Source organism: Gigantopelta aegis, chromosome 9 (genome assembly GCF_016097555.1).
Source record: "Gigantopelta aegis isolate Gae_Host chromosome 9, Gae_host_genome, whole genome shotgun sequence".
Lineage (NCBI taxonomy): Eukaryota > Metazoa > Mollusca > Gastropoda > Neomphalida > Peltospiridae > Gigantopelta > Gigantopelta aegis.
The window spans coordinates 4,789,739-4,801,747 of NC_054707.1; the positions used below are offsets into that span (position 1 = coordinate 4,789,739).

General features: G+C 35.2%; 1 protein-coding gene across 1 annotated transcript; it reads left to right on the forward strand.

Annotated features, from left to right (window-relative positions):
* Nucleotides 1-6,925: 6,925 nt before the first annotated feature.
* Nucleotides 6,926-9,953, forward strand: LOC121380746 (zinc finger protein 862-like). Its single transcript, XM_041509708.1, has 3 exons — nt 6,926-7,074; nt 7,789-8,047; nt 8,841-9,953. The coding sequence occupies exons 1-3, from the start codon at nt 6,926-6,928 to the stop codon at nt 9,951-9,953; spliced, it is 1,521 nt and encodes a 506-aa protein (XP_041365642.1).
* Nucleotides 9,954-12,009: the final 2,056 nt, after the last annotated feature.

The following is a 12,009-nucleotide window of genomic DNA, read 5'->3' on the forward strand; positions in this document are numbered from 1 at the left end:
GTGAACTAAACGTGCTATAATAATATATACTTTATATAAGATCTTATCTCTGATCATACCTAGACGAGCCACAAGCGGGTATAACTGCCTGTTACAGAGAGATCTAATAGATATACAGTTAGGAGAGATATTTGGACAATCGTGTTTCATTCAGTTACGGGTTAATACCCGTGACAGTACACTTGTACAGGTGTGTTAAAGGGATGTTCCTGTGTTTGCTGCAATTTTTAAAGATGTTATCGACTAAACAAATGTTTCTACAATTAAATTTATATATTAAATATATTTTCTTGTTTAGAATATTAGTGGCTGTATATTAAACGTGTTTCTGATTGTTCTAATATTTGTACTAGGTTAATTTTCATTTTATTTCCTAAAGTATATTGTTTTCGTACGTACGAAATTATTTGAAGATAAAATCCAGTTTGGGCTTCTTACAAATATTAAGACGACCAGAAACACATTGATTATACAGACACTGATATTCTAAACAAGAAATTTTTTTTAATATGCAAGTTTAATCGTAGAAATAGTTTATTAGTCGGAAACATCTTACAATGCAGCAAACTTAGGAATGTCCCTTTAAGTGAGTCATAATTATTTCTTGCTGCATCTGGTTTTAGAAATCCACATTTGTAAAATAGCAGTATTTTGTTTCTTTAATTTATAATGTATTACTCTTACAGCCTTTGGAGAGAAAAAAAAAGTATAATGTCTAAAGCAGTTTTCAATTGCTGTTAATTTCATTACAAGTGGAAATCATGGAACGTCATGAATTTTCTTGGTAAATAAGTGTATGAACCATGATTAAGATAATTTACAGTGGACTTTTCTTAATATAAGTAGTAAAAAGTAGAATATTTAGATACCGGTATGTCAAATACGTTTATGTTAAAACAGGCTCAGTGAAATCAGAATTCCTATCAGATTATGTCATTTTGTACACACAAATTAAATTATTTACATTAACAAATTATAAATATTGCAAAACAATGCCACTATCATCTCTAATTTCATGTAAATGTGCATTAAAAAGCATTGTTATAGTATTTCAACTTATATGTAAAAAGGAAAAAAGAAAATTAACAACAAAAAAACAGTATATTAATTATTTTAAATTTCCTATTTACTTTTCATTATTTGTATACATATGTAATTTGTTTTTTTGTTTTTTTTACATTGAATATATATATATATATATATATATATATATATATATATATATATATATATATATATATATATATACACACAGAGTCCATTACGTCATCAGCTTTCCGTTGACGGTGTAATTAAATCTACATCTGATGAGTGAGAGCAATTCAACTCTCTCACGAAACAAGCCTGTCATGTAGAGATAAACATACACTTTTTAACGATATATATATATATATATAATATTTATTTGTGTCACCATAACTTTAATAATTTTGTTTGAGTTGGGTTAGGTTGGGGTTTTTTTTTTCATTTAAATGATTTATTAAAAATTATTATGTTGACAAATTTGGTTGAATTTTAACTGCTCTGCAAACGAATAATTTGTGGTTTTAAACACGTATATCTTCATATTAAATCACGATAACAAACATTGAATAGAACCCGGAAGTAAACAGCGAAGAATGGAACGTTGCGTTTTACAAATTAAAACTTTATTAAATGTTACCGTTTTTTATTGCAAACAAATATGTACACATTTAATGGTTTTGGCAAGGTGGATATATCATAGAAAGTTGTAAGAACGGTAGGGAGTAGCCTACATGATTGGAGGAAACCCACGATTTGACTGAACATTATTTTGTACTTTTTTTTCTTCCGTTATATATATTTTTTTTTTTACCACCAACTAAGGAATTTCGTAGACTTTTATTATTTACTTTCACTTTTGGCCGTTCTACGCTTCAGTCACATAAATGCTCATAATTAGGTCGGGAATAATAGAGTAAATATACCGATCGGTGCGTTACGACAATACAATTTTAGAAACCGGAATTGTGTATAGTGCACGAACGCCACCTGTCGAACAGTCTCTGATAGTACCCTATTTCTCGCTAGCGCTCGGCCTTCTGAACACGGCTTAGTGGGGAACTTGATCGTTGGAGGAAGGTAGCTTAGTGGCAGAGCACTCGATTGAGGTGTAGGAATTTGGTCCTAGAACCGATTTTGCTAAATAGTTAAAGTTTGTTTTGTTGAACGACACCACTGGAGAACATTAACTAATCATCGGCTATTACATGTCAAACATTTGGTAATTATGACTCGTACACGGCGTTGGAAGGTGTCAAAACATGTGTGTGGGGTGTGTGTGTGTGTGTTACACACATACACACACACACACACACACACACACACACACACACACACACACACACACACATACACATATACATATACATATACATATACATATACACATATATATACAGTATATATAATTACTAGCGATCTATTGATTGGGGAAATCCTAACTCCGTTGTACACTGGCAGTACACAGTGAATCTGTTTTTGTTTATTGTGTAGCAATTAACGGATGTAAGTGCTAGAATTGTTTAGGCAGGCTCGGTGTTTGTGTCCAATCAACACTCGGTATAGAAGAACAGCCGCTATAGTGATCACGTGACAGAGGGGTGCATTAGATTCATTATTTCAATCGCGGATTGTTCTGTCGGGTCTTTGAAGTGCTGCAACAACGACTCAAGTTTAATTAATAAACAAACTTTAGGTAAGTTTTATTATGCTCAAGCATATTTCGACCATGGCCTCATGTTAAGTTGCTATTTAGCTTTGGCATAAATGCCACGACACCGGTAATGCATTTTATTACAGCAGAATGGATTTAAAGCGAAAACGTATCGTATTAGACGCGGTTAAAAAAGAGAAATTGTTCAGTACTCGAAGATAAATTCAACTCGAGATATATATATATGTGTGTGTGTGTGTGTGTATGTGTATGTGTGTGTGTGTGTGTGTGTGTATATATATATATATATATATATATATATATATATATATATATTTAGATAATAACTAACGAGCTACGAGGAATTACGAATTATCTGTCCCGAGTGAATGAATGTTGTAAACCCGAGCCTTTGGCGAGGGTTTTACAACATTCATTTACGAGGGACAGATAATTCGTAACTCCTCGTAGCGAGTTGGTTATTCTCTTTATTACCCATTGTCAATTTTAACTGATTTTTAATGTAAAAATTCCTCTGCAGTCTACAACAAAGCCATCAGCCATTACGTCATATAATCTTACGCGCATTACATGGCGTAATGTAAGTGACGTCATAGCATTAACGACGTTCTTTATACAGCCAAATGTTTACAGTACAAAATAATACAACTGTATTTGCATTTGAAAATAATTATTTTTATATATTACTAAAGCCGCTGCTTATGAAAATATACCATTTCATGTTTACGAAACAAATGAGTCCCATTTTTTTTTTGTAAATCTGTGTAGATCGTATAACGTATGTGTAATCTGACTCATGAATGGAAACATTATATGAATGAAAGTGAAGTTCCGGCCATAGCAAGCAACCAACCAAACGTCGTGATTTTTAAGCCAGCCAATCAGTGGCTGTAGAAGCAATCTGCACACTGTGCAGAGATCGAAACAATATTACCCCGTATATTTTAGCCCATATGGGTAATAAATATATATACGCACGCACGCATATATATATATATACACACACGCACACATATACAGGCTTCGAAATTCACGACGGCTCCACGGCATTTGCCGTACTGCCTGGTGCATTTGCCGTGGTGCCTCAAAAATACCAGTTACTTTACGGCTATGAATAACCGTGCCCTTTTAATTACCTGCCGTGGTGCCCCTTTTGTGTATGTTTGTTTTTTTAAGACTTGTACAACCCTAACTTTTATTTTAAAACATTAAACATGCACGAATTCGATGTTCCTTGGTAGTGTTTGTATACAGTTTCTTGGTCATGTATTAGAATTGCACATCGAACGTAACAAATGATAAATTACGGTTGAAACGTACAGCGTTACGGGGAAAATACCCACCGTAAATTGCCGAAAGGTTTAACGTCGTACATTTACGAAAATAAACGTAAAAAAGCCGAAAAAGAATCCCGGGGCAATTTGTTTTTCTTCAAAATATGCCTACAAGAAAAAGAAGATTAAAAGAATCCGAGAAACAACGGAAGGAAGAGGGACAAAAGTTGCCAAAACTTTTTCATTATTTCAGGTAAAAATTATTATTATTATTATTACTATTATTATTATTAGCTATTTAAATGCCCGCTGCGTTCAACCAGACCGAGCGGAAAAACGTCCGCTAGACTGGTTTATGCGCTTCACAATAAACCAAATGGCCACGTTGAGAACCAGTCAAATAGTTCACGAACGTTAGACAAACGTTTGCTGGCTGAACTTGGGGCTGTTCATGACAAATTTTGAAATTATAAAAAAAAGTCTGTCCCATCATTCTATAAAAAATGTTTTTTGCTATTAATTTCAGTTTTGTTTGACGTAACAAGAAAAGTAAAAGTGTATTGGAAATAACAAAACAATACTAATTTTGTGTGCAATTTACAAATCAATCGGCTTAGAAATGAATAACTTGTAGTAAATTTCATAGTAATAAAAAAGGTGTTCCCTTTGGGACGGGCTTATAGTTTTAATGTTTATTAGCCTATTGAACGGACCCATCTTAAAATCACCCAAATTAATTTATTCCCAATTAACTGAAACATTGAAATAAATGTGAACTGTTTAATGTTTGTGGTTATTCTTGAATATTCCGTTTATTTATTACCCATGCTCAACAGTTGATAGGCCTATACATCACTGGCGTAGGAAGCGGGTACTTTGTAGCAGCATCGATGGTTTATATATTAATTTTATACGTGTGTCTGTGTGCCCACCCACCCCACTTTTTTGTATCTTCCTACAGGCTACACCCGTGTATATTAACTAATTCTGGGTACTAGGCCTAAGCAGTAGCCAACAACGAAAATTGTACCACGTCTTCTTCAAATGACCTTCACCTTTGCATGCGGAAAAAACGCGAAGACTTGTAGTCTGTGCATGTGGTATCGAGAAATCCTTGATTGTTTTCTTGAGATCGCACGTTGTTGTTTTTGGAAAATAAACCTACAATGTATGAGATGACTGGAGTTACGATACTACGATATATTTTCCTCTATATGCCTACAGTATTTAGCAGTTTGTAATAAAAGCCGTTTAATCGCCATACGTTACCGTACTGTCATGCGATCTCGTGTGTCACCAATTACCGTGGTACCTAATAAGAGCACGCGTTAATGATTCCAATTTCAAACAAATTAGTTACTCTCATATCCATTCAACGTCCAGGCATGTCTAGTCTGGGTCCAGTCTCTAACAACGCCAGTAATTGGGTCCAGGGCACGGCGTAAGAAGGTGCCAAAAAGTGAGGTGGGGGTGTATAAAAACCATCGCTGCCCCCCCCCCCCCCCACGCGCACACACCCCTCAACCTCCATTTAACACACACACATATATATGAAAAATAATCCATAAATGCTGAAAACATACTTAAGAAAATAGGCCATGGACATGGTGTCCTCCGACAATGTTTACGTTTTTGTGGATACTGTCACATGACAGAATGAGATTTATCCCTCCACTTTTTTTTAATTCTATAATTAAATGGGTCATTTGGTTAATCCTGTTATTACAATTATGTTTGTTGGAGAAAAAGTTGAAATTAGGGTGGATTTTTTTAAATTATTGTCAAATATAGAATTTACAACAAAAAAATAATATAAAGATTAAATTTTTAAAAACCTAGATGATTTGGTTTGAACATTTATTTATTTAATTATTTGTATTTCAAATAATTTAACACTGAACATTTCATCCCTTTTCCTAAAGCTTTGATTGTATTGTTCTGAAACGTAATACACATATTCTCTTGATAGTCTCCACAAAATAATAAAGATGTCTAAACTTGTGAAAACGTTTTTTGTTTTTTAAATTAATGAGATTGTAAAACTGAAATAGAAATCTTGATTGGTTAATTCTGAAACTTAGTACCTGTATTCTACAGTGATTCTCTGGAGATACCTTCACAAACAAATAGATAAAATTAACATATCTACTTTTATTATAGATTATTTTATTTTATTTCTTTAATGTTAAGACTTTAACATAACTGTCCAGCCATTCAAATATAATTTTCTTTCAGTCATACTCCATCTGCCACCTCGTCATCCAGTCAGGCTGGTCAGTTGTGTACACCGACACATTCAAGCACAGTAACTGTGGTTGATAGTCCAACCAAAGGCCAGGAATCTACCAGGAGCAACGCAAGTAATACTAGTAAAATAGCTGATGATGTTTCCAATGTCAAGAAAAGAAAGGTGAAAAATACTACACTAAGACTTGAAACAGTAAAATCGTGGGGATTTGAGTGGTTGGATTTTGAGTGTAAGACTGAGCATAATATTACACATGTAATCAAAGTGTGGTGTAAAAAAACATGCAAGAAAGCATATGATGACCATAATACATCCATCCCAAAGGAAATCTGCAATACGACACATGGCGAGAATGCAAAGTCATCAGAGTTTGATCTTATTGCAGCTTATATTAATGGTACTTCAAATGTAAAAAAAGACACAGCAGTCACACATGGAAAATCCAAAAATCATAGAGATGCTGTCAGTAAAAACAAGAACACTGAGAGAAATACAATTGCCTGCTCATTCCTTAAAATGGATGAAGTTGTAAAATCAAGAATGTGTAAACTCTTTGACATAGCATATACTGTGGCAAAATGCGAGTTGCCTTTTACATTTTATCCTACTATGGTTGCCATGGAAAATAAACATGGGGTAGACACTGGGACAAGTTACCTCAATGACAAACAATGTACAAATTTTATTGAGCATATTGGTGAGACAATGACAAATGAAGTACAAGAACTATTTCAAGCAAAACCTTTCTATTGTTCTATTATGTTTGATGGAAGCACAGACAAAACTCTGGCTGAGAAAGAAGTAATTAGCATCAAATTACTACAGAACGGCAAACCAACAATTAAGGTTTTAGGGTGAGTGGAATTTAATTTTTCTCACTTTGTTTTATAAAGGGCAGTTACAGTATGAAGCTCAGTGCAGGAGCACTCACCTGAGGTACAATGTGTAAAAAGACTGAGTACCATAGAAATACTCTGAGGGTGTGTGGGGGTTCCCATTCCAACATATGCCCATGACTGACACTTCAAAAGCTGTGGTATGCACTGTCCTGTGTATCCTTATATGTATGATACAAAAGATACATTGCTGCCTTATATATATATACATATACAAATATTCCTTTCCTTTTATGAATTAATTACGAAAATACTAATAGTTGCAATAGAGCTAGTTCTCACAGGCTGCTTGTACTACAGATTCAGTTTGATTGACCTGCCTATAATTATATGTCATATTACAGAAAATGGGTGGGACGTAGCCCAGTGTAAAACACTCGCTGGATGCGTGGTCAGTTTGGGATCGATCCCCGTCAGTGGGTCCATTGAGCTATATATCGTTCCTGCCAGTGCACCACGACTGGTATATCAAAAACCGTGGTATGTGCTATCCTGTCTGTGGAATGGTGCATATAAAAGGCCCCTTGCTACTAATGGAAAATATGGCAGGTTTTCTCTCTGACTATACGTCAGATTTACCAAATGTTTGATGTCCAATAGCCGATGATTAACAATTTATTAAGCAATGTACTCTAGTGGTGTCGTTAAACAAAACAAACTTTTTTATTTCAGAATATGTGAACCAGAGAGTGGTGAAGCAGATGATATAAAGGAAGCCATAGATAGAAAGTGTTTGGACATGAAGCTGGATCTCTCCTCCTCGTGTGTCGCAGTTGCAGCAGATGGAGCTTCCGTTAACTTTGGGGCCAAAGGAGGGGTTTTAAAGAAGCTGCAGAATGAGATGCCTTGGATAAAAATGATACACTGCTTGGCTCATCGACTGGAATTGGCTTTGTCAGATGCTTTCAAGGAAACCTATTACAAAGACACAGTAAATAATTTTTAACTTATAATATTATATCAACAGATAATGCTTACGTTTACGATTACTGAAGTTGTTTTGTAGAGTGGACCTACATCTCTACAGGATGCTTTATGGCCATGAACATAGAATAGTCTAGATATTATAATATTTCAAGTATTAATGTTTACAAATAAACACCCAGAAACACTAGACAGATTTGTAATAATGTAATGAAAAAATGTCATAATTTTTAAATCTATCAACATTTTACATTCTTAATTAAGTTTCTAGGGACGTCCAATAATATTTCAAAATCTTAGGTAACCAGAAGTTTGTTCACATGATTTTTACAGATTGTTCAATATTGTGTATTATATTTAATATTACATAACCGCTGAGTTACAGTGTCCAAAAATCATCTTAGAATACACCAATAAAGATTTAGAATCTAATGATTCATTGCATAATCGGGGTAGGATTGAGCTCAGTTGGTAGAGGACTTGTCTGAGGTGTTTGGGTCGAAGGATCAAACCCCATTGATGGATCCATTTTCTGTTTTTTTTTTTTTTTTCCATCCCAAACAGTGCTTCAGAATGGTAACAAAGTCTGTGGTATATATTATCCTATTTGTGGGATAATGCATATAAAAGATCCCTTGCTGCTAGTCAAAATAAAAGTGATGGCAGTGGATTTCCTGTCTCTGATTATTTGTTTGGTCCTCAACCATATGTCTGATGCCATATAACCGTAGATTAAAATGTGTTTGGTGTGTCATTACATTTTTATAATTGTACATATATATACTTTTTGTTCATTTTAGGTGGATGACTTGATGATGCACCTTTATTATATGTACAGACGATCAGCCAAGAAATGGAAAGAACTGGAGCGCTTATCCGAGTCGATGAATGAAAATATTGTCAAGCCAAGCAGGTCACAGGGCACTCGTTGGATCGATCATCGCCGGAAAGCATTAAAAGCACTTGAACGTGACTACACCTGCTTGGTGTGCCAGTTCGAAGACATGGCGTCTGGGCAAAGAAAGGATATCAAACCAGCAGATCAAGCAAAAATGAATGGCTATCTAAAAATCTTTAAATCACACAAATTCATTTTGCATGTTGCTGCATACCAAGATTTGGTAGAAGACTTAGCTTCACTCTCTCTCTGTCTGCAACAAGATGATTTGGCAGTTTCAAATGTAAGGACCAGGATTGAAGCTGTTTGTCTATCTCTGAAAGCAAAACAAACCCAATATGGAAGACAGCTGCGCAATGTAATCAGTCAGACAACTGAAGAGAATCAACACACATTCCGAGGTGTGACGCTATCATCAGGTGCTAACACCATGACAGACTTTGCAAAACATCATACCAAGTTAATTCTCAACATCATTGAGTGTATTGAATCTCGATTCGCTACATTTATTCAAGACAACATATTGATGGCAGCTGACATATTTGATCCAGCCAACTTGCCAACTGAACAGGGAGATCTTGCCACATATGGGAACCACGATGTGGATTCACTGATTGACCACTTTGAACATATCCTGTCTTCTCAATGTGATGCCAATGCGGTACATGGGGAATGGATGATGCTGAAGTTGGATCTCTCAAAACATCACAAGACCATGACATATGCAGCAATCTGGGAAAAAATGTTCACTGAAAAACAAAATCTGTATCCAAACATCCTCCAACTTGTACAAATCGTTCTGGTCTTGCCCGTCTCTACCTCTCAAGTTGAAAGGCAATTCTCCTGCATAAAGAGAATACTGGGAGACTGGCGACTCAATTTGAAATTGAGCACTATGGAGCATCTTCTGAGAATCTGCTCAGATGGTCCGAAACCAGTGGACTTTGATCCATTACCTGCTGTAATGAGATGGAACAGCAGCAGTGTTTGTTCAAGGAGACCAGATACGTCATAATCTCTCACCACCAAAGTTGTCTTTAAGGACACCACAAAAAAATTAAAATACTGTTTTGTTTAATGACACCACTAAAATACTTTGATTTATTGATCAATGACCAATTTAACAGAATTACAAATCAAGGTTTTTTCCTGGTTAAATTGACTTCCTAAAAAAAACTGCCTTGGTGCCCTTTGAAAATGTATGAACGTAGCCTTTGTGCCTTTTAGGTTAGCCTTGATGCCCTTCATTTCCTAGATTTTTAAAGGCTATTATAGCCTGCCCTTTTAACACCGAATTTCGAGGCCTGCATATATATATATATGGTTTTTGCTACATTTTTCCAAAATAGTGTAGTTAGGCAAAGAGAGAGAGAGAGAGAGAGAGAGAGAGAGAGAGGGGAGAGAGAGAGGGGGGGGGGGGTATTACCAGTGTTTTTCGGTATCGTCAATATCATATATTAGGAATAAAAATTGTATTATACGAGTCTCTGGCGAGCATAATACATTATTTTTATTCCTAATATGTGATATTGACGATACCGAAATGCACGAGGGTAATAATCTCTTTATCATATAATCTCAAGCTTAATACAACGTGTTTTTGTAAACTGTACACGCAACTTTAATTCCAGTCCGCCATTACCAGATATTCAAATGACGTAAGAATATGGGGCGCGGTGTAGTTTGAATGGAAATAACGTCATTTTGGATGTCCTTACATCAAAACAAACTTTTCTGAAGGCTGGACAGCTTTCAGTGTCAAATTGCCATTGAAATGTTTTTATTCGATGACTATGAATGCATACGTCAGTTATGGAGTGTCACACAAGTACGTTTGCTTAAATGTTAATAAACCTAATGCCGTGACCTCGATTAATTTACATCTATTGTCGAACCAAATTGTTAACAACTACGAAAAATCACTCTCCTACCTTTAATTGCCGTTAGATTTCCTCCAAAGTTTGTCCAGACAGAAATCTAGAAAAAACCATTACAATGACACAGATTCCACATATCAGATGATAACCATGTCACCTATATCGACTTCGCTGAGAGCGCATAAGGGAAAACGCATGTAATTTTGTATCAGCTGCCATTTTGACTTTTTATGGAATATTCTTCAAGAGGGGTGAAAGGATAGGACTTAATATAACAACGTCATAACATGTTATAATATAAAAGCAAACGTGATGAGGTCATATTTTTTATTAATTATTTTTATTATTATTATTATTTTAATGATACCACTAGAGATCATCGATTTCATATTAATTGTGTCACATACTTTGGAGGCTTTCACCCCTCTTGAAGAGTATTCCATAAACAAGCAACATGGCAGACGGCAGAAAACTGCATGTATTTTTCCCTATGCAGTCTCAGCAAAGACAATATCGGCGACATCGTTGCAGTCTCGTGTGTGGAATCTGTATATTTGTAGTGGTTTTGTTGCGATTTGTGTCTGGACAAACTTTGAAGGAAATATAACGGCAATTAAAGGCAGGAGAGTACTTTTTTGTAGTTGTTAACAATTTGGTTCGGACAATAATTTGCAAAGTTATCAAATTCTTAAAGTATGTGATCTTAAAAAGATCACATACTTTGCACTGAAAATGTAAGATATATGATAAATATATATATATATATATATATATATATATATATATATATATATATATATATATATATATATATATATATATGTACATGTACAATATATCTAAACCATCACTGCTGCTACAAATTGCCCCCCCCCCCCCCCCCCCGCTTCCTATGTCAGTGCTCGTAGTCATTAGTGGAAACCCGCTACATTGTTCCTAATGTAGCAAGGGATCTTTTCTGTGCACTTTCCCACGGCTTTTAACCAACTGTGGTACACTGGTTGGAGCGAGAAAACACCCGATCAGTTGAATGGATCCACAGAGGCGGTTCGATCCTGCGACGCAAGCGCCTCAGGCGAGCACTCAACCGACTGACCTAAATCCTACCGTTTGCTAAATATATTCATTGAGATTTATTCCTATTTCACGCAAAAATTATAAAGTTAATACTACTGAATACGGAATTCCCACAGC